Source organism: Calonectris borealis, chromosome 17 (genome assembly GCF_964195595.1).
Source record: "Calonectris borealis chromosome 17, bCalBor7.hap1.2, whole genome shotgun sequence".
In the NCBI taxonomy this organism is placed as follows: Eukaryota; Metazoa; Chordata; class Aves; order Procellariiformes; family Procellariidae; genus Calonectris; species Calonectris borealis.
The window spans coordinates 17038378-17060636 of NC_134328.1; the positions used below are offsets into that span (position 1 = coordinate 17038378).

Sequence of the window (22259 nt, forward strand, 5' to 3'; positions counted from 1 at the left end):
ATCTTCTCATGGCGAGTGGCTAAGAAAAGCAGAGAGGAGGAGGGCGGCCACTGCCCCGCCACGGGCAGGTCGAGCCCTCGGTCCCCTCAGGACGGCGGCAGCTGGGGGCTGTTTTGGGTTCTCCCACCGAAAGGCAGGGAGCAGCTCACCCCCCGCCAGCCTTCGCTTCGGGCTCCCCCCGGCTCGGGACAATGCTCCCGCCCCGGTTAACCCGGGTTTGGTGCAAAAAGAGCTGAATCGGACACCTCGACTCCCTGCCCTGCCGTGGCAGCGGCCGGGGCCCCGCTGCTCCCACCTGCCCGCCGAGGGAGTGTCGGTGGGGGGCTGCAAGTTCCTCCTTCCTGGGGGCACAGCGGAAAGCAAGCGGAGCTGCTGGGTTTGCTCCTCAGGCAGAAACCAAAACCAAAGGAGAAGCTGTGGGGGATTCCTGAAGAGGGGCTTTGCAGCTCCCACCCAGGGCAGCTTTGGGGAGGGGGGTCGCGTCTCAGAGCCCGAAACGGGGCTGGAGTGCTGCCGGGCTGCGGCGCAGGGGGCTGAGCAGCAGGGGCGAGGCGGGGAGGGGAAGTGTCGCCCCTCGTGGAGGTGTCACAAGCCAAGCTGGGGTTCGGGGGCGGGTGGGCACCCGAAGGGGTCCGTGAGGGGCTGGGTGAGGGGGTCAACAAGGGGGTCAGCAGCCGTGCCGTGCTGTGCCACGGCAGGCAGCAGGGCGGGAAGCAGCGGGGCGCGCGTGGGCACACTGCCTGCTGCTGCCCGCTGCTGCCCTCGCTGCCCGTCCTTCTCCTTTGCGGGAGAATTGGTGGCAGGGAGCGGACAGCGTCCCGGCAGGAGGCCAGCCCCTCAGAGAGGGGCTCCCGGGAGGCCCTTCCATCTGCCCTCTGCCTGAAACACGCAGCTATGAATCACGCCCGGTCCTGAAATAGATGCCTTTTTTTTTTTTCTAAAAAAAGAGGAAAACGTTTACAAAAATATTAAAAACTTGCTTTTTTAATCCCTGCTGTGCTCCCTTCCCCTGCCCGTGGCTCAGATCTAAACCGGGGGCAGCACCATTTCACTTTGCTCAATCTTTAGTCTTCGCTGGGGTCTTTGCTTCCAAGCGGACTCTCGCCCCGGCGAGGGGGACGCGCAGGAGGAGGAGGAGGCTCGGTGGCACAGCCGGCTGCCAGCGGCTCGGGAGGGGAAGGAATATTTGTGAGGAAAACACACGTTTCGGCCAATTTTCCAGCAGAGCCCTGGCCCCAGTCCAGCGGCAGGGAGAGTTTGCTGCCATTTATGAGGCATTTTTACAGAGGGGGTGTTCGCCGAGTGCGGCCATGGGTGGGCTGGGAGCGGTCACGGGGGAGGCCCAGTGGCGCAGGAGGGTCCTCGGGAAACGGCGAAGGGCAGGAAAACCCAGGGCTGGATGGAGGAGAGGCCTGGGAGCCCCCGACCCAACTCGCTCGGGCTGATGGTCGCTGAAGCTGCCACCTTCCCACTCGTGGCCCTCGTGGCGGGGGCTGCATGGAGCCGGGCCCCCCTGCCCGCAGGAGCCCTCACCCGCTCCTCGCACCGCAGGGTCTGGGCAGGGAGGGGCAAAACTCGCTGCCCAGACACCGGCAGCGCTGCCGCGCTCCCCCTCACCGGCACGGTGTCAGCACAGACCTTTCGGGGACGGGACAAACAACGTCCTGGGCTGAGGCGGCACCACTGGCGCTGCCCCGTCCCACCGGCCTGGGGCTGGCCTCGCCGCTCCCGCTGCACCCTCGCCCGAGGCACGGGAGGGGAGCGGGGGCACGGCCTTGCCTCACCGGGGCCTTCCACCACCGCCGTGCCGTGCTGGGGGAAGCCAGCCTGGAGACCGGCTCCGAGCGGGTGGGCGGGCCCCGGGGCCGGGGGATGCAGGCCCTGGGGGGCCCCGGGGGCCGGGCCGGGATCGGGCCCAGCCGCGCTGTCGGTCTCCTAGCAACGCGGCCCGGGTTGCCGGGGGCGTGGTTAGCTTCGGCGTCGTCGACGCGTGACGCACTTCCGGTCGGTAAGAGGACGTGTCCCTGGCGCGCGCGGGCCGGAAGCGGACCGCGGTGGGAGCAGCCGCCATGGAGGAGGCCGCGGCGCACAACGGCAGCGCCGCCGGGGCCGGGGCCGGGGCCGGGGCCGGGTCCCCCGCGGCCGCCCGCCCGCCCGCCACCCCCGAGGGCATGGCGCTGGCCTACGGCAGCCTCGTCCTCATGGCGCTGCTGCCCATCTTCTTCGGGGCGCTGCGCTCCGTCAGCTGCGCCAAGAGCAAGGTACCCCCGCGGCTCCGGGGCAGCCCGGCCTCCCCCCCGCCGGGGCGTCCAGACCTCCCGTGCCCGGCAGCGGCGGCTGCCCCCGCCCCTCCCGGGAGACCCTCCGGGGACTCCAGGCCTCGCCCCCGCGAGGGTCCCCCCGGGGGCCCCATCCCACAGCCGGCCCGGCAGCCGCATGGCCCCCCGCCCCGCCCCGCCCCGGCCCTGGAAAGGCAGAGAGACCCGCGCCCCGGTGGAGGCAGGGGGCCGCGGGGGGAGATCTGGCTTCCCCCGGGGTCCTCTCCAGCCCTGACCGCAGTGTCCCACTGAATTCAAGTGCTGCAAAACTCGTAACCGCCCCGTCTACCCCCCCCAAAAGATGCTGCGCTGGGGGGACTCGTGTGTGGCTTTGCTCCCGGCCCCGCAGCACGGGGGCTGGTCCCCCGCCTGCTGCCGCGCTCTCCTGCCCGCACGCCCGGTGCTGTCCCTGCAGCCCATCGTGCCGCTCTGCGTCTCGCGCCTGGTCTCGAGTAGCAGCTGGGGCTTAAATTCCAACAGTTCGGCTCCTGAAGCTCAGGAGAAGGGGCTGTTTCACGCAGTCTGATTTATTACTATTTTTTAAAGCCCCTTGTGCGCCTTTAAGCCTTACATCAGGGGTTTCAGCTGATTTTAGTGGGGTTCCTGGCAGCCCAAGCAACCGAGGTCTGTGAGCAGGGCCTGGCCGTGGTTCGTGGGGGATTTCTCTTTGCTCACGCCGCAGGGAGCCAGCGGCTCTTTGGGCACTTGCTTCTGTGCCGCTGAGCGCTGCGTGCCCGGGATAAGTTGTTCCTTCGCAGGATTGCTTTGCATAAGGGCTTCCGCTAACATGCACTCTGTCCGGCACTGGCCGCAGGTGTTTGCCTGTGTGAGATTAGATCTCTGAGCAGCGGCCAGCTGGGCAGCCGAGCAGGCTGGGGAGCAGGCAGGGGAGCAGGCAGCCAAGCAGGCAGCTGAGCAGGCTGGGGAGCAGGCAGGGGAGCAGGCAGCCAAGCAGGCAGCTGAGCAGGCTGGGGAGCAGGCAGCCCTCTGCCTCTCCTCTGAAAGCTGAAGGTCTCTCCTGGAAAACGGCTTGAAAGGGGGCTGGTTCAGCTGGTGCAAAGATGTCTCAGAAGGCGAAAGGGGTTTATAAATCTGGGGCTTTTGAGCACAAGGAGTGTCCCAAGAGCGAGGTGAGGGATAAAAAGGTGATTGGAGAGAAACGTCATTCAGAGGGTGATCGACATATGGTGCGCACAGATGGGGAGGGTGGCGGGGATGGCCAGGCGTGAGCAGCGGGGGAGCTCGGCTTCCCTCTGGGCAGGGGGGAAAAGGAACAACGCCAGCGCAGTGGGCAGGGTTTTTTCTCCCTTCTCCAAGAGGAAAAAAGCAGTAAATTGTGGCAGCCCTTGGGAGGACGAGCGCAAGGTTTGCTTTTTCCATCTCAGGCTCTGCCTGTGACACAGCCCCACCTCTGGGAACGGTGCGGGGCCAGCAGGTACCCTGCCCCTCTCGAAGCCTCCGCAGAGCCCCGCTCGTTGTGTCTGTTCATCTCCTGTTCAAGTAGAATGCCAGAGCAGGGGCTGATCCACTCCTGTCCTCTCCTTCCCTCCCCAGAACTCCTCAGAGATGCCAGAGACCATTACCAGCCGAGACGCTGCTCGTTTTCCCATTGTTGCCAGTTGCACCCTTCTGGGGCTCTACCTCTTCTTTAAAGTAAGTGAGCAACGCCGGCGGGCGCTGGAGCCGGCGGCGGGCGCTGGAGCCGGTGCCTGCCATCCTCCTGTCAGGACCTCCCCAAGTGGGACTCACTCGGTTTTTGGCTTACCCCAGTTGGGGGCCCTCAGTGTTGGGGCAGAAAGGGTGTAGGGCTGCAGGGCTCGAGGTCTTGAGTGTCACCACGCAGGAGGACGTCAGTTCTCGCCTGAATTGTCACAGCCTGGGGGAAATCGGAGCCTGTCTGTGCCCAAGTTGGTTCTGGAGAGCTGCCGAGGGGCGAGTTCACCCCTGAGCTCTGCCTGCCTCCGTGGGCCGACCTGACGGTGCACGGACTGAAACCAGAGGGTGCCAGGGACTGCCGGGTTCAAATGCTGCCGTCTCTGTGTTGTGCTCCGGGCTGTGCTTCTGAAGCCGTCTCGGCTGCAGGCTGGGGGATCGCTAGCTCATGGGCGAGCCCCTGCGTGCTCAGGTGAAGTCTTTCAGACGCGCAGAGCCAACAAGCAGAGTAAGATGGCCATTCCCGAGTCACGCAGAGGAGATCCCAGTAGCAGGTGCTTTCCGCTGTGTGGAGAAGGTGTCTTGGCTTAAAGCACCTTTGGCTGCCCACGCACGGCTGGCGTGCGGCTGAGCCCCTGCAGCCATGGGGCCGCCAGCACAGAGCGGTCCTGTTGACATGGCAGCTTCTAGCCCCGCTGTCCTGGGCTGCCTGCGAGGCGGAAGGGTGCTCCTGGCTGGCCAGGTGAGGTTTAATGTGCAAAATTGGGAATATATCAGTTTACAGTCCCTTCTCTGCCCATCGCAGTTACTGCACAGCAGCCGACTGATGCTGCGGGCTCCTACCTTGGGTCAAGCGGCCATGTGGGGTGACGGCCGCGCCGTGCAGGTCCTCACCCCGGCGTGGGCCTGAGCGCCGGCCCGCGCTGCAGCTGCCCTGGGAGGCCAGCGTGTGCCGCAGCCTGTGCAGCCACAGAGGTCAGCTCTGCAGCAGCAGGCAGGATCAGGCCTCCCTAGCAACGTACCCTGCTTTCCCAGCAATGAAGTTTAGCCTGTGTGCCCACCAGTAGTAACGCTGAGCATCTGCCGAGCCTCTCCTGATGGCCACCAGACCCTGCCGCTGGGCCCCTCTGGCTGCTGAAAGGACCCCCTGCAGCCCACCCCTTCCCCGTGGCCCATGTCTCGGGGTACTCCTCCACCTCCTCAGGTGCCTTTTCTGCCTCTTGCTCCTGGCTGGGACAGAGGCGCCAGGAAAAGAAGTGCTGAATGTGCAGCGTGGCCTCGCTTAAGTCGCTGCATGATCGGCGGCTTTTCCTTTTAATATCTGCAACCTGCCGTGAGCTCTCGTATTCCAGCATCCCCCCTCCAGGAGAGCACAGAGGACCTCAGGGTCCCCCCGCGCTGGGCTGTAGGGCTGTGATTCGGCAGTAAGGCAGTGTGTGTGTTGGAGGGTGGGATGTCTAATAATACCCCATTTAATTAGAGCAGGACGCACTCGGCCCGCTGCAGTAGCGAGGTGGGGGTGCTGCTGCTCCCCTCTGCCAGGGCAGCCCCCAGGAGTGGCGCGGTGGCTCGCTCCCTGCTCCGGCTCGCTCTGCAGGAGACGCGCGGGGGAAGCTCTGTCCTCCTTTCTGCAACGCAGGAGTTATTTTTTGACCCGAGTGCCTCGTAGATTCACGACAGCTCGCAGACCCGTTGTGCTTGTTCTGTGAGCATGCAGCTATTTCCAACGTATTTCACATTAACAGTGCAAGAATTTGGGTTATTCCAGCTATTCTTCTCGTCTCCCTGGAGCACTGACACAGCAGCTGCTGATCGCAACATGAAGCCCTTCCTCGTGCTGTAGATGGGGAGGACACTGCGGTAACTGACCCCTCTCTGGATTTGTCTTGCAGATATTCTCTCAAGAGTACATCAATCTTCTGCTTTCCATGTATTTCTTTGTGCTGGGGATCCTAGCCCTGTCCCACACCATCAGGTAACAGCGGAGGGAAGGGTGCGACTGGGGCAGGGGTGTCCGAGGCTGCCCCTCTGCGAGGCAGCGGGGCGTTGAGTTTAGTGGAGGGGGTTCTAGAGCACCACTGCCTTGCGGCAGAGCCAAGTCCCAGCTCGTAGGGTGTTTTCCCTCAGTGGTGTGAAGGGCTCTGCGGGGAGGCAGGCCCAGAGCGTGCTGTGAACCCTTCCTCATGGGACAGCCAAGGGCAGAACCAAAGTCTCGAGGGTCCCAGCAGTGTGGTACCCCCTTCAGCATCGCTGGAAGAGCTTGTGGAGGTGTGGGTGGCCGCTGTTGTAGGAGCCACTGTGGGCTGGCATAGTCCTCGCTGCCCTGCGGAGGGGAGAGCACCTTGGCACCCGTCTTCCTCTCACTGGGACGGCTGAAACAGGCAGCTGGAGCTCACAATAACGTCCCCGGCCTCTCGTGCCGATGCTTGGCGCGAGGTGTTGAAAGCTCAGGCTGTTTCAGTAACTGAAAAAGTAAAACTGGTTTCCTGTTTCCTGAGCTCCAGGGCGTTGGGGACCAGATGCTTTCCCTAGACTGGCACTGTGGCAAGGGCTTCACCCCGGCTGCCGGCTCTGCAGGAGGGCTGTTTGGTGGTGGCACAGCCAGTTCTGGGTGACCAGACCTGTATGGTGCCCGGGGGCTGCTGGGGGGGCACCGGGAACCTGCTGGGGTCTGGGGTGGGTCCTAACTTCTTGCAGGTGGTGCTGTGTGCCTGTTGCACTAGAGCGTTTTGGGGGACTGTCGCATACGGGCAGATCAGACCTCTGGGGAGGACGAGGTCCCGTGTCTGCGGCTTGGTGACTGAAGTTGGGGCTCCTGCCAGTCCCTGACGTGGCAAAACCTGGCGTTTCCCTGTCTCTGGAGGGGGCGTGGGCCGACATCCGTGCTGCAACGCCGTCACGCAGAGGTGCTGGGCAGCGTGTCCTGCGGGGTTTCTGTTGAACTGCCTTTCTCTGCACCTCTCATTTCAGCCCCATGATGAACAGATTCTTCCCTGCAAATTTCCCCAACAAGCAGTACCAGCTCCTCTTCACCCAGGGCTCCGGGGAGAGCAAGGAGGGTATGTCGGCTCGCCAGTCTCTCTGGGGGCCCGAATGTTTTCTGCCTTTACTGTTCTGTTTCTTGCTCACTTGATGTTTTGACTTTCAGCCCCACCGTGTGTCCCTGCAGAGCTGGGGCTGCCGTGTGCATCTTCTTGCACCGGCTGCCACTCTCCCCCTGTGCTGCCTCCGGCTGGCAGCAAACCCCCAGAAACAGATCCCAGGGTGCTATAGGAATGGAGCTATGGCTGCTGTTAAATGCACTGCCTTTATTTAAGCTCCTTGAGTAACGAAGTACTGACTTTTTTGTGCTGCCTTAACTGATCTGATTCAAATCTGCACTGGTAGAAGATGCTTTGATAAGTATCCCAGCCAGTAGCTTTACTGGCAAGGGAATACTTCTTCTAGTGATACCACCAGGAGTTAACTGGTGCAGGAAGAGGGAGAAGATGCGCCTCTCCCTGCCTTAGACAGTGCCTGAATCCAATTTCTTTATTGACAGAAGGATCGCAGGTGCTGTCCATGTGGCAGAGTCTGGCTGAAGGAGAAGGTCCGGGCTTGCCAGGGCCGGCTGCTCGCTCGCATGCAGTTTGCACGTGTTTACCGTGGGCCCGGCCATTTCTGTGGGTACAGTCCCCTCGTCTGGGACGCGAGCGCTGTGGTCTGTGTTGCTCCCCAGCTGTAAAGTCACTCATCTCTGCCCTGCGCGGGAAGGGGAGCTGCCCCGGCTGCCCAAAATCTGACTTCTCTGTTTTATTGCAGAAATAGTGAATTATGAGTTTGACACCAAGGATCTCGTATGCCTGGCCCTGAGCAGTGTTGTGGGGGTCTGGTACCTGCTGAGAAAGGTAAGCGAGCCGCAGCCCTGTTGCGGGGAGGCCAGGGACCAGGCTGGATCAGACCCGGGCCCCTTTCCACGCAAGGCCTCTGCAGGCTGAGGCTGTTGCTCGGCACGTGCAGTGGGACCCAAATCTCCTTTTCCTGTCGTTTCAGCACTGGATTGCCAACAATCTCTTTGGGCTGGCGTTCTCCCTCAACGGGGTGGAGCTGCTGCACTTGAACAACGTCAGCACTGGCTGCATCTTGCTTGGGGGCCTCTTCATCTACGATGTCTTCTGGGTAAACGGGAGCGTTCTCCGGGGCGGACGCGAGTTGCAGCCGTTGGCGGAAGGCATGTGCGTGGCATTATGCCTCTTCGGAGGCAGCACGCTGGCTGGACACACGTTTGCAATCAGGATTTCCACTTTCTCAGCCCAAAGGGGTGTGGTGGGGATGATGACAGAATCAAACAGTGGCAGAACATGGCTCAGCAAATGTGCATTCTTTTAATCTCTGGCTTAGAGAGCCCAGGGCTGGCAGGGGTCTCATCAGGGCTGTTGTGGGGTATCCGGCTGTGCGGCATATCCAGTTCTGGTGACCTGTATTCCTGACTAAGGTCTTCCCAATGCCTGGTAGACCTGCTGGGTGGGCTGGAGGAGGCTGCTGCTCTGGGAGATGCTGATCCTGCTGCTATGGGCTGTGCCTCAGCTCTGTCATCTGCTGGCTTCGCTAGTGTCCTTCTATTCTCTTGCACAGAGGACCAGATACGGGAATGCCTCCAGTCTCTTTCCCTCAGCCAGTGCAGTGCCCCGACATCTTCATTTTGAGGTTTTCCTTATCTCTCTGCAATGGGCCTGGACCCCTGTTTCTCCTTGTAACGTCCGTATTCCCCAGTCCTTCCTGCTGCCTCCACCTTCTGAATTACTGGTTTTCCAAATGTCTGAGAGCCTTGTATACCTTGAGGTCTGTCCAGCAGCTCTGCAGCCGCCTGAGTAATCCTTCCCTATTTAAGTCTGGCTCCTGTGTGTTATTTTGTACTTGGCCGGTGCTGCCCCTGTTTCATAGGCTCGTTAACAGTCTCAGCTCTGTGGTTTGTGTGCCACTTCCTCCGCTGCTCTCAGCTGGAGAGGATTCAGCCTTCTGGCTTAGCACCCCCAGCGCCTCACGCCCCGCTTGGGGTGCAAGTGTCTTCCCAGTGCTTCAGAGACAGCGAGAGTGCAACCCCTGCTGCTCTCCGCTTGCTGGCTGTCTCCCACCTCGGCTTCCCCGGCAGGTCAGTGTATTGCCAGAGCCTCACGGAAGGGCCATTTTGAAGTGGAGACCCTGTTACTGTGCCCCTCTGCAGGGACAGGTCGCTTGGATCTTAGCACGGATTTAATCACGGAGAGATCCAAGGAGGGTTGCAAGGAGGAAGGAGAACTGCTCAGTGGATCAATGATATTGCCCCCTGCGTAGTCTTGGGGTGAATTTGCACGTGAAGCTTTTCCCTGGACCCAGTGTGGCGTCCTGTGACTCTGTGGCAATGCCAGAGCCTGCTGCACCTTATCTGACGCCCAGTGCTTGCGTTAAGGTCTCTCTAATCCCTAGCTCTGGGGTTTTGCTCACCTGGTGCTAACCAGCACCTGGTTTACGTGCCTGCTGCTGGTACAGCCAAGACTGGAGGCTTGGGAGATGAAAAGGAACAGAAATAAGGGTGGCTGACCTATGTGGCTGACCTAGTCCGTCCCCCAAAGGATGCCGATGTTTAAAGCTGATAGTGCAGTACAAATAAATGACCTCAGAGCAAAATGCAGCTGATCTGACAATTGCTCCGGTCCCAGTTGGAAGCTCACGGGCAGCAGCCTGGCGCTGGCTGGGACTCTGCTGGGAGCTCCTGCCCGTGGATAACATCCTGCGCGGCGGTCAGGCTTTCACTGAGTTGGCTAATTAGAGCTGAACCGACCTGCAGGGGTGGATGCTGGGGAAGGCCGGGGTGGTGGGCGGCACCGCGGCTCTGCAATGTGAGCGGTCTTCCCGGCGCTGCTCTGAAAGCAGGACGGCCGTGACGTGCTCACCTCCTCGAGCGTTGTCCTGTCCCTTCTCCCCTGGGCGGTGGGCTCGCTTGCAGGACTCCCCTGCCCACAGCTCAGCGGCTCTTTGGCTGTTTTCTGCCATTAGGCCACTCCAGGCCCCGAGGTGACGCTGTAGCTGAGCGTGTCCCTGTGCAGCTGTGGTCACCCCAGACTCCTCTGCTTGCCTTTAGGTCTTTGGCACCAATGTGATGGTGACAGTTGCCAAATCATTCGAGGCCCCGATAAAACGTGAGTAGATCTTCCCCGTGTGCTGGAGGAGGGGCTGCCCCTTCTGCTGCGGTCGCCGCCCCGTGCACCCTCTGCCTTCTGGAGATGGCTCAGAAGGTGGGATGTGTGCGGCAAGGTGTCCTGCTAGTGACCCCTTAGCCAGTGCCACCGACCTGCAGGGAGCCGGGCCAGGTCTCTGGAGAGGGATGGTTTGCAGAGCCCTGAGCAGGCTGGGTTAGTCTGCACCCCCAGAGCGGGCAATTTCACCTGCTCATAAAAAAAAAAGGCAAAAAGACCCACACAGCCCAAACAACAGCAGGAGGGGTGAATTTGTGGTGTCGTGGAGCTTGCAGTGGTTTGAGTCCTGGGAGCTGGGGCTGAAACCTGTGCATGGGGCTGGCCCCGAACCCCTCGGTTTCCCATCCTGGGGCCCAGAGTTGTCCCAGGGAGGAGAACAAGGGGAGCTGCAGGGGAGGAGGAGACCGAGGGCAGGGGTGGGGGTCTTGCCTGGCTCCGGTCCCTTTTTGCCAGGCGCAGAGGAGCTGAGGTCTGCTCAGCGGAGACTCTCCCCCCTTACTGTTCCTCTCTCTACTCCTCGTAGTGGTTTTCCCTCAGGACCTGCTGGAGAAGGGGCTGGAGGCTGACAACTTTGCCATGCTGGGTCTGGGAGACATTGTCATTCCAGGTAAGGACAGAAGAGGGGGGACAGACAGGATCGCCTGTCTGAACGGGCTGCGGGGAGCTGAACGGGTGCCTTGCGGTGCCTGTGGCCATGCCGGAGCCCTGCGGGCTTCCTGCCGGGACTGGGGGGCTGCGTGGGCGGGGGGCTGTGTGGACTGGGGGTCTCCCACCAGGTCCAGCTGCTGTCCTAGTGCCTTGTGCCGCGAGAGGGCACTGTCAGCCCAGGCACGGCACCCGGAGCCGCTGCGGGTCCTGCCCTGCCTGCTCAGCCTTCCCTACGACCTCCATCCCCTCACCGTCCCCTTCTCCCCGCAGGGATCTTCATTGCCTTGCTGCTGCGGTTTGACATCAGGTGAGTGGGCGGTAGGGAAGGGTCTCTGGCAGGTTGGATCTTGCAGCATATTTGAGCTGCTTTTGTAGAGGAAAAGGGGAAGAGGAAGCCAGGAGCGCAGTCGTGTGCTCCCCTCCGGGGCTTGGCGTGGGGACCTGGGAGAGTGGCTGGGACAGGGCAGGGAAGCTCTTGGAAGAGTAGACACGAGCAGGACTGACTTTGTGGGTAAGTCCTGAGCGCTGGGAGTGAGTTGTTTGAGCTCACGGGCGTTGCTGTACACACGGCAGGGTGGGCAGGGCAGGCAGCACAGGGAAGGGGGCCAGGCCAGCAGCACGTAATGGCCCCCCAGAGCCTCACCACCTCCTTGGCACCGAGGAGGAGAGGGCAGTGCTGCAGCGGCAAGGGGAAGCAGTGACAGCATGGGAAAGAGCTGGGGGTGCTGGCACATGGGGAGTGCTTGCATGGATGCAAATCAGTGCCTGGCAGCGCTGGCTGCCATTGACATTGGGGGAAGCAGCTCCTTCCTACGCAGGGAAGGTGCACCCACCACCGGGGTGTAGCTTTCAGCAGTTGCCCCACACCGAAAGCCTACGGCTGGGGAGCTGCCGGGAACGGGCCGCTTCCTGCGACTGCGGTGGTGTGGCCCCTCTCCCGCTGCTGTTGCACAGACCCTTCGCTCTGTGCCAGCTCTTCCAGGTGTTTCCACCCACATCCTGCCTGCACCTGCTGGGAATCCCAGTCCCTGCAGCCTGCCCTGCGATAAAACAGCATGTGCTGAGAGCGGGGTGCCAGGGACCAGCCGTGCCTCCCCCGAGAAGGTGGGACCCTCTCCCTGGGTCCCAGCACCGATTCCTCCCCTGCCAGTAGCCATCCAGCAGCAGGATCGCGCGCCTCCTTCCCTTCCCAGCCCCTCACCTGGGTGTCACCCCATCCAGTCCCGCACCGCTCCCACGGGACGGGGGGCTGTGCTGGTGGCAGTCTCTGCGCTGGCCCGAGAGCATGGGCAGAGCACAGCTCCCCAGCGCGGTGGGAGACGGCTGAGAACGCTGGGCCAGCTCCGTTTCGGCCACTGGCATCCCAGACCCGAGGTCACTGGGCTCTGCTCCCTTTCCCTACAGCTTGAAGAAGAACACGCACACGTATTTCTACACCAGCTTTGTGGCCTACATCTTCGGGCTGGGCCTGACCATATTCATCATGCACATCTTCAAGCACGCCCAGGTGAGCTCCGCCGTGCTGCCTCCTGCAGATGCACGTCCCAAGCGGGACACGCCAGCTTGGCCACAAGGTTCCTGCATCATGCCAGGAAAAAGTAGATGCATTCCTTCTCTTGGCTTTGCTTTTCCAGTGCCTGCCTCTACCTTTCCCTGCCCAAAGCTTGTGTGCCTGGCTGGAGCAGAGTCCTGTTGGGGGCAAGGCTGGTTCAGGCAGCTGTGTTTCCAACAGCAGCACCTCAGCTGGGCTGCCCTGCGTGTTTGTGGCTCTTTGCAACCAAGCTGCCCCTGAAGACCCACCCTCCGTGCTGCGGAGGGGCCCTGGGAGCCCACACGCCACGGGTGCTGTCGCTGGTCTGCACGGGGACCCTCGGTGTGTTCATGGCCTGCTGGGACCTCACAGCGAGGGTTTTGTGCAGCTGCAGCTGTAACTTGGCTCTTGAAGCCGCTTTCTGGGGCATTAACCCCCTGTGCAGCACTGTGACAGACGCAGAGGGGACAGAGGCCAGATAGCTCTCCTCACGCGCCTCCCAAGGAGTGATTTGTGGTTTGGTTACAGTTGTTTTTCTTCCCGACAGCCTGCTCTGCTGTACCTGGTCCCCGCATGCATCGGATTCCCGCTTCTTGTGGCCTTGGCAAAGGGGGAAGTAACTGAAATGTTCAGGTGAGCTTCAGCTGGGGATGGAGCTGTTTTGCCCGCGGCGCTGGAGCACATGAAGCGTGCAGATGTTCCCACGCCTGGGCACAGCTGGAGGGACGGGTTCATCTGGGCACGCTCTGGGTGTGCGCGTGCACGTGCGTGGGTGGAGGGAGTGGGTCTGTGTTTGTACATGCCGGCCCTGGCTCCAGCCACCTCCTCGTAGCCGGGTGGGAGCTTTGGTGCGGCACCAACAGGCATCTAGTATTGCTTTACGCCCCGGTGACAAACTCTTCCCGTGCGCTGGCAGGCAGGGGAGGGTGGGACCGCACACCTGGTGCCGAGATACTTGGTCATTGTGTCCCAGGGCCCGTGGGTGGGGGAGAGCGGAGCCGGATCCGGCTGTGAGAGCAGCCAGGGCTGGTTCGAGCACATCCCAGCCTCCCCGCTCGGGTGAAGTATCCTGGATTGCAGCAGTCTCCCTGCCCCGGGGACTGTAGGTGCAGAGAAAGGGGGCTGAGCTGTGCTGTTGCGCTCCGGCCCTTCTCTCAGCCTGCCGCGCTCCAGGCATTGGCCGGTTCGCTGTCAGTGGGCAGCTTTGGTCTCCTGCCTGGACTGTCCCCGCTGAGCCGCGCGGAGCATGGCCTGGCCCGCCTGGGAGCTGTTTCTCCACTGTGCTCGGCCGGTTGTGGCCCAGCGCAGTCGCTTGAGGGCGGCTGAAGCAGAGGAGGGAAGGGAACATCCGTCCCGAAGCAGGGCTGTGCACCCCCCAGCCTCCCCGCTCCAGGGGTGCCCCTGCCCGCAGGGGCCTGCCCGAGCCCCCAGCCTGCTCAGCACCCGACCGGGGCGCAGCGGGGAGCCGGCTGCCCCTCGCCTCCTTCCCCTCCCCTGGGAGATGCAGGTATGCGTGTTCCCAGCGGGCTGTCAGCTGGGCCGGCTCCCCAGCCCTGCCGCACCTGCCCGTCCTTTGATGTTTGCTTCTGACGATCGCTGCTGCAGGCACTGAGTGTCCTGGGATCGTCCTTCCTGTGCACCTGGGATCCTGCAGCCGCTCTCTCCGGTGCCGTGACTCACCAGCTGACAGCAGCACCACCTCCCGCGCCAGGAAACTGGGGAGAGACGAGCTGCCAGTCCGGCCCGCCTGGCAGCAAGGCGCCCAGGGCAGCCTGGCAGCCGGGCACGGGGGGCTAATGCCCCCGCAGAGCATTTGCTGCTCCAGCAACAAAGCGCTGCCCGCTGTTGTTTGCTGAGCGCTGCCAGGGCAAGTGCAGGAGGCTGGGGGGTTGCAACCTTGATGGGCCCTGGGGTCAGACCCCCTTGAAGTCGCTCCAGTTGCAGGCAGAGGAAGTGGGATGTGACGGGACTGAGCCCTGGAGGGCAGTGGCTCCCACCGCAGGAATCCCACCAGGTGTAGCTCCCCTGCACGGCTTTGGTGTGTCCTGCTCCTCCCCACGCTGACAGCAGCCCGGAGCTGGCAGCTCCCCTGCGGTCTCTGCCAGCCGGCTGCCTGCACACAGCGAGCTGCCTGCGCACGGTGTCTCGCAGCAGCCGTCGGCAGCCCCTGGAGAGGGCAGCGAGCGTCTGGCGCAGTGGCGAGTAAAGGCAGTGCTGCGGGGATGGTGGGAGCGGGCAGATCTGTGCTGCAGGCCGGGGAAGGGGTGCCGGTGGGGCAGAGGTGGGCGAGGATGAGTTTTGCGGCTCCCAGCCTGGCCAAGCCTCCCTGGGCAGACGGTAACCTTCGCTCTGCCTCCAGCAGCTGTCAGCAGTGGGGAACCCGTCCTGCCGCTCACACGTGCCGCAGACGCGCTGTCCTCGAGCCGCAGGAAAGGGCCTGCTGCGTTGGTCTGCTGCCTGCACAGCCCCTGGGCCGCTCTGCCGCTGCCTTCCCAGTGCCCAGGCTCGCTCTCCGTGGGCTCTGGCTGCCTGGCTCTACCCATGCCAGCGGGAGCTGCCTTCTCCCCGGGTCTCAGCCCTCGCTCCTCCGTGCTGCAGCCCTGCCCCAGGGCCTGCAGGCAAGGGGAGCGCGGGCAGGAGCCTGCCAGCGTGGCCCCAGGACCACCCCAGCCTGGGCGAGCGGGCGCTGGCCGCCGGAGGGGACAGCAGGCTGCCTGCACAGCGTGGTGGGTTGGCAGCAGTCTCACTCCAAAACTCTTCTGCTTTTTCTCTTTCTCCCCCCCTCTCCTTTCTGTCCTCGTCTTCCCCCTGTCCCCTCCTGCTTCCTCTCTCTCCTGCAGCTATGAATCCTCTGCTGAAATCTTGCCACACACACCACGACTTACCCACTTCCCCACCGTGTCCGGCTCGCCGGCCAGCCTTGCTGATTCCATGCAGCAGAAACTGTCCTGTCCCCGCCGACGCCGGCAGCAAAGCCCTAGTGCCATGTAGCAATCGCACGTGGTGCCCTTTCTCTGTCTGTCGCTCTGGCCAGGTAGGGGCTGGTCCCGGCTCTCCCCTTGCCCCGGGCAGAGGCAGTAGCTGTCGCCTCGCTGCTGCGGGCCGGCTTCTCTCCCTGTCTTTGAGGGGAGACAGTGAAGGGGGAGAGGATTTGACATCTCTGCCCTCGTCGTGCTTCCTGCTGGAAGGCAGCGCTCCCGGGTTTCCTTTGCCAGGGCCCTGGGGACGGTGCTGGGGGGGGTTGCAGCCAGAGGAGCGAGTCCCTGGCGGGGGTCGCTGCTGTCGGTCCTGCTGCGGCTCCCCCCGCTAACTGTCCTCGCTGGCACCAGTGCTCGGCATGGCAGCGTGGGGGGAAGCGTGGTGCTATCCAGGATATCCAACGGTGCTCTCGGGAGCGACGACGGGCAGATGGACCCCCGGGCACAGAGCTGGCCTGAGGGCTTGGTGGGGGAAGCCCCAGCCCCTGGCTGGGTGTACCCCATCCTTGGAGGTGTCCGGGGGATGTTGCAGCGCTCGTCTCCCCACCTGGGCTCTGCCCCGTCGGGTTTCCTGGGGGGACTGGTGGCTGGAGCTCACCCCCTCCTTGGCACGGCCCGGCCACTGCAGCAGGGCAGAGCCCGAGCCTGCGGCCCCGGGCTGGGCTGTCCCCACCTGGCACAGGTCTCTGTCCCCACCTGGCACAGGTCTCTGTCCCCAGGGAAGGTCTGGCCCCACTCACTCCTCCCTCTTGTCCCTCTCGTCCCCAGCTACGAGGAGAGCTCTACCCCCAAGGAGGTGCCGGGGGCCTCCAAAGAAGAGACGACAGAAGCTGCCAAGAAGGAGAAGTGACCTTGCCCACGGGCTGTGCCCGGCGCCGCTGGGCTGGGGCCCTTCCAGACCCTCCGCAAGTGACAGACGACGAAACAATTGTGCAAGAGCATCGTGTTGTGTGTGTCGGAGCAGCCACCCAGGTGGGGTATCGATGTACGCCGCATAGCCACCCCCCGCCGGCCCCCCGGGGCCGCGCCGCCGCCCCCCCGCCTGTTTATCTCCTACGGGGGTACAAGGCGGGTGGGGGGCAAACCACAGGCCGGTTTTTAAATTTTGTATTGTGCATTTGCTTTCTCTCATATTAAATCATGTTGAAGGAAGGCGTGCTGGTCTGGCAGCGCCGGGGCCGCGCCGGCAGCCCTTGCCTTGGCCGCTGCTCCAGTTGTAGCCCCTGCTCAGCCGCCTGGCCAGCACCGGGATCAGCATCCCGGCTCTCCGGCAGCCTTGTTCTCCCTGTGGGGCCTGTGGCCGTTGTCTGGCTGTTTCCAAGTGACCATCCCCTTCCCCCTCCTGCTCCTCCGGTGCTCGGCCTTCCCCCGGCTGGCCTCAGCCTGGTCCCCCCCGTGCAAGACCCAGATTTAGGGCTGCAGTCGCTGACCCCCAGCCTGTCCCTGGGCAGGTTTGAGCTGGGTCTGGCCCCGGAGTGGGATGGCTGAGCGGGGATTGGGGCGCAGGAACCCGGTGGGATGGGGACGTGCTCTGCCTCAGCTGCTGGGGGGCTTAGCGGACTGGGGCTAAGCCCCCACACCCTGGGAGTGGGCAAGGGAGGGAAAGAGCTGGGTGACCCCAAACCCAGCCCTAGAGTGGGGTGAAGAGAGCACGGGCTGTCCCCCCTCCTTGCAGGGAGCCAGGCGCCAGCCTGCACCCCCTGGGGCCGGGACAGGCAGGGGGGCCCAGTGCAGGCAGGGGGGCTGGAGCGGCTGCAGGCAGGGGCAGCTCCAGCAGCCGCCTCGGCTCCCGCTGGGTCCGGCTGCCGCGTGTCCCGCAGCACCAGCCATGTCCTCCCTGCCCGCCCATGGGGCAGCCGTGCGGAGGATCCTGCATCCCTCTGGCCATGCCCACTGCCAGAATAAATAGAAAGTGTTTGCCGGCTTGGCAGCCCCTCCACAAAAGCCGTATTGAACCATTATTCCCCGCGTCGGTTGCGAGCACTAAAAGTGGCGCCTCGCGTTCTGCCATCTAATGACCCTTCGCAGTCTCCTACAGATGTTTTCTATGACTTACAGCTCCTTTTCCAACAGCCCTGTCCGCAAAAACAAGAGGGGCCACTTTAATTCCAATTAAATACCTCCAGCTAAGCAAACAGTGTGCAGCAGGGCCTGGGCACGGGGCGGCCGCCAGGCCCGGCCCACGGAGTCGCTGAGTCTAGACTCCAGATGTGATTTCACCAGCCTCCAGTGTCCCGTGGAAAACGATGCTGGCTCTGCCGCGGTGCGCAGCACCCTGCCCCGAGCCAGGGCCCCGCTCACCGCCGCGGCGTGACGGCATGTGCCGCCCTGGTGCGGGTCTGGCACCACGTCCTGCGAGGCGCTGCATCCTCCCCGGCGTCGGGTGGTGACAGCCTGATGCCGCTGTGGCCTCGCACCTGTCCCCGTGCAGCCTCTGGAGCCCCCGAGCGTGCAGGAACAGGCTGGGGGTTGCACATGGTACCCCCAGCCCCGGCATCGCCCTCCTGCTGCCCTGTGGATCCCCGTGCCAGCTGTACGTGCGGCGGGAGCGCGGCAGCGAGCCAGGAGCTTTCCCAGGGCCCGGGGCTGCGCGGAGCGGAAGGCCTGGGGAGGGGAGAGTGGGGTCGCCCCTCACCCTGCCCGGCCGATAAGCCGGGGCCGGGCTGGAGGAAGGAAGCGTGCCGGGCCCTGCAAGGAGCCGCCAGCGGAGCCGGCGCCTCGCTGGCCCTGGGCTCGCTCGCCCGCTGCACCTGGTCCCTGCGGCATCTCCGCTCCCGGCACTGCCGCAGCCGTGCGGCTCCGCTCTGTCTGGGCCGCCGCTGGGCCACCTTCCCCTCGCCACGGGGTCCCTCCGGCTCGGGGGGGCTGCGGAAACATGAACGCACCGGCTCCGGCAGGAAACCTCCATCCATGGAGCTGCACCCAGCCAGGGCAGGGGCCGGAGCCAGCGTCAGCCTGGCCTGCTGCCGGCAGCTGTGGGGTTTGGGGTGATCCCCCCCTGCCCATGGCCCCTCGGGGCAGCGATGTGGGTGCCCACTGGCGGGGGGAGCCCCTGGGTGCCCTCTCCTCATACCAAGCTCCTGCCAGGGATTGCAGCGGGGTGGGATGGGCTGAGCTGGGGGTGCACAAGGGGCACCCCTGTGTGCAAATGCCAGGCAGTGGGATGGTGGTTTCGTGGGTGGGGAGTGCTGGTGCCTGGGGCAGGCGGGGGACGTGGGGCTGCTCGTCCCCAGAGCTCTGCAGAGCCTCCCCGCTGCGGCCGGGAGTGCAGCTGGTGGGATGGGTGACGGGTGCTGGGTGCTGCAGTCCCCGGCGCAGCACTTGGTGCCCCACTGTGCAGGGCCCAGGATGCCTGGCTGCGGTGGGGGTACCGGCGGCGAGAGCCGGGGTCCTGTGGGGTGGCGGGTGCCGGCGGTGGCGCCCAGCCGGCGGCCGCGAGCAGGGAGAGGAAGCAGCCGAGAGCAGCCCCGGCCCCGGCCGGCCGGCGAGGAGGGGCAGGAAGCTGGAATAAATCCCAGGAAGGGCTGCCTGGCTCCAGCTGGTCTGGGCTGCAGCGGATGGAGCCGGGGACGGGAAGGGAGAAGGCGGGAGGGGAACGCGCAGGGGCTTTCTGAGGCTTCGGCCCCGCTCCAGCTGTGCAGCCGGCCCTGGCTCAGCACCATCCTGTGGGCATGGGGGGGCTGGAGGCTCGGCACAGCCCCAGGGCTGATCTGCAGATGGCATGGGGTGAGGGGAGCTGGATGGAGCCCAGCCCCCAGCCAGGAGCAGGAGCAGCCCGGGTTTGGGGGTCCCGTTCACTGGGGGCACCCCCAGCCTGACTTGTGGTGTCCGTGCTGCCTTCCCTCCTCCTGCCCACAGAGCCCTGTGCACCCAAGCACAGGGCTGGGGTGCCGGCCGGCCCCCGTCCCCATCGGCACCGCAGCACAGGCAGCCCCCGGCGGCCCCTCGCCGGCCCGGCACAGCCGTGCCCTGTGTGGTCCCGGCGGGGCGGGGGGCGGCCGGGGGCTTTGATGTGCTCGGCTGCTGGGCAACCCCTGCTCCGTGCAAAGCAGCCACCCCCCCGGCCGGGCTGAGCCCAGCCAGCGCCATATGGCCGAGGCCGCTGTTACCGCGCCGCGCGCCCCGTTCCCAGAATTGACATGGAAATGAAGCTATCTGTCTTGCCGGACAACACCGGCCATGCTGGCCACGCCGCGCCGGGACCCCGCGCCCAGCTGTGGCCAGGGCAGCATCCTGGGGCCACACTGGCAGCCCTGACCCCAGCGCCCCATTGCCCGCCCCAGCACCCCTACACGCAGAGGGCCATGGCAAGGGCATCCCGCAGCCGGGGTCACCCCAGGGACCGGGGCCACCAGCAGACGGGGCGGCTGTGCCACGTGCACCGCAACACCCGCCATAGTGGCAAAGCCTGTCCCGGTCCCCACGCTGCCTGGAGTGGCCGGTGGTCGGGGCCGTGGGCAGGGTGCCCGCCGGGGCGCAGGGGCCGGCTCGTCCCGGCTGCGGCGCATTGTTGGTGGCGCAGCTGGTGGCGGCCGGCCGGCCGGCGGCTCTGAAAGGCATTCCTGCGCACAATGTCCCCGGCCTCCCCACCGCGGCCCGGCCGCCGCCGCCAGATGGGGGCTAATTAGCAGCTTTGAGAGCCGCGGTGGGAACCGGGCAGCAGCAGGCCCTCCGCCGAGCCCTGAATGGAGGGGGCGACCCCAGCGCCGTGCCCACCCTGGGAACCGCTGCCCCACCAGGATGGGAGACCCAGGGAGGAGGGACAGAGGGAGGGACAGGGGGCTGGAGGGACAGAGGGACAGAGGGCTGCAGCTCCCTCCCAGCCAGGCTGGCAGGGTTAAAGTCCATCCAGGCTCTCCAGGATTGCTGCCCTCCCAGAGGAGGAAGAGGAGGGGAGGCCTTCGGCTCCCTGCACACTTGGGGAGGCTGCAGCCGCTCTGAGCACAGCCGGGCACGGGAGGGTCTGGCCCCCAGCCCACCCCCACAAAAGGCAGGGGTGGCCCTCTGCACCCACACTGGGGCTGGCCCGCATGACACGCTCTCCGGCCAGGAAGGGCACAAGGTGTCCGGGCTGTCCCTGTGGCCGAGCCACCATGAAGTGCCATCACAGCAGAGCCAGCGCAGCGGTGCAGCCCACCCTGGCAGCCCCATCTCCCAGCAAGCAGGGGGCAGCTGAGCAGGGCTCAAGGTCGGGGTGTGCTGGAGCCGCACTGTCAGGGTGCCCCAGCCCTGCGCTGGCTTTGTTTGCAGCAGAGCCCAGCGCGGCTTCCTGCTGCTGCCAACAATGCGGCGGCACAGCCGGGCCCCGCGGCGCGGCCTCGCGGGGTACATGGGGCGGCGGGGGCTGCTCCAGCACCCAGGCACATGCATCGGTGTGAGGCAGGGTGTATGTAAGTAAGAGTGCATTGGTGTGCATTCATATATGTGTGTGTATCTGTATGTGCATTCATCCATGCGTGCCTCTGTGTGTGTGCATGTGTGTGTGCATGTGTCTCTGTGTGTGTGTGTGTGCACATGCACTTATGGACGTGCTTGTGCATGTGTGTGCATCCCCAGCTCTGTGTATCTGCGTGAATCTTCCTGTGCATGTGTGTTCGTGTACGTCCATACATCTGTGTGTGCGTGCACGTATATGTGCATGCCTCCATGCATGCACACATGCACTCACATCCATGTGTCTGTACACACATGCACGCACACCCATGAGTGTGTCTAGTGACTCAAAGGCCACAGCTCTGCCTGCTCACCCCCTGCTCGCTGCTGCCCAGGGTGGGCCGGGGGGTCCTGGTCAGCGCTGCCCTGCGAACCTGCGGGTCCGGCGGGCCGGGGTCCTGCGCGGGGCGCCCCCGGGCTCCCGGCCCCGCTGCTGGCAGGGCGCTGGCTGAGGGGTTAACGAGCAGTAACGCTAATTACCGCCCGGATCGGAAGCCCTTCAGGGCTGGGACCAGCTCCCGGCTGCGGGTCGGGACGCTGCCCCGCACGGAGGCTGCAGCCGCACCGGCGGGACCTCCTCCCGTGTCCCCCCCCGCGGCAGGACCGTGCTCGCAGCCCACGGCCCCGCGGTGCCCCACGCGAGCTGCACCCAGCGCCCCCCCCCGCCCCTGCCCGCCCCCGGTGGACCCAAGCCCGGACACCCCCGGCCCCGGCAGCCGCCGCCTCCGCGGGGGTTTCAGCCCCGGGACTGGGCTGCAAGCGGGACGACCCCGGGCGGGGGAGGCCGAACCGGGGGCGGGGGGCGCGAGGTACGGGCTGCCGCCGGTGGGGATGCCCGTACCCCCGTGTCCCCCCGAGGGTCCCGGTGCCCCCGTGTCCCCGTGGGGGTGCGGTGCCCCCGTGCCCGGGCCGGGCTGCAGGTGCCCCCCTCGCCCCGCCCCGCCCCCGTCGCCATGGGCACCGCCCGTCAGGCGCCGCGCTGACAGCGCGCGGGGTTTTATGAATGGGTGACGTCACGGCCCTGGCGTCTAACGGTCTGAGCTGCCGGGGAGGCGGGGGGGCTGCGGGGGGCCCGGGGAGTGCAGGGGGGCTGGGCGCCTGGAGGGGCACCGGGAGTGGAGGGGAAGCGAGGGCTGCAGGGAGCCCGACACCGGGAGCCCGCGGGGCAATTACCCACGTTAATGGCGGGGAAGGTGTCAGGGCGGGCGGTGCCCGCCGGGGCTCCGCACCCCGGTAGCCCTCGCGCCCCCGGTGACCCCCGCGCCGCCGTCCAGGTCCCCTCCGCCCTCTCCCCGCCACTGCCCCTTTAAGGCGCTGCCCCTCGGGGGCGCATGAATGGATGGGCGGGGCCGTCCCCGCCCCCTCGGCTCCGCTATTGGCCGCGGCGCTCCCCGCGGCCCTGCCCCCCGTCGACGGCGCTCTATAATTGGCGCGGCGGGGCGCGCGCTAGGCTGTCCGCCCGCAGGGTCCCGCCGCCGCCGGT

At 65.1% G+C, this 22259-nt stretch overlaps 1 protein-coding gene across 5 annotated transcripts; it reads left to right on the forward strand.

Moving 5' to 3' along the window:
- The first annotated feature begins 2013 nt into the window (after positions 1–2013).
- On the forward strand, positions 2014–16495 carry HM13 (histocompatibility minor 13). Of its 5 annotated transcripts, XM_075166868.1 has the most exons (14): positions 2014–2261; positions 3873–3971; positions 5864–5946; positions 6942–7030; positions 7513–7560; positions 7773–7858; positions 8004–8129; positions 10072–10129; positions 10710–10793; positions 11105–11141; positions 12239–12341; positions 12913–12998; positions 15206–15399; positions 16112–16495. In XM_075166868.1, the coding sequence occupies exons 1-13, from the start codon at positions 2070–2072 to the stop codon at positions 15354–15356; spliced, it is 1242 nt and encodes a 413-aa protein (XP_075022969.1). In that variant the 5' UTR covers positions 2014–2069; the 3' UTR covers positions 15357–15399; positions 16112–16495. The 5 variants fall into 5 exon arrangements, with proteins under 5 accessions (XP_075022969.1, XP_075022971.1, XP_075022970.1 ...); XM_075166870.1 differs by lacking the exon at positions 15206–15399; XM_075166869.1 differs by lacking the exon at positions 7513–7560.
- The last annotated feature ends 5764 nt before the right edge of the window (positions 16496–22259 follow it).

Coding starts and splice junctions, on each gene's coding strand:
- HM13 (XM_075166868.1), top strand. CDS start 2,070: ATGGAGGAGGCCGCGGCGCACAACGGCAGCGCCGCCGGGGCCGGGGCC. Junction 2,262..3,872: donor TCAGCTGCGCCAAGAGCAAG/GTACCCCCGCGG, acceptor TTCCCTCCCCAG/AACTCCTCAGAGATGCCAGA. Junction 3,972..5,863: donor GGCTCTACCTCTTCTTTAAA/GTAAGTGAGCAA, acceptor TTTGTCTTGCAG/ATATTCTCTCAAGAGTACAT.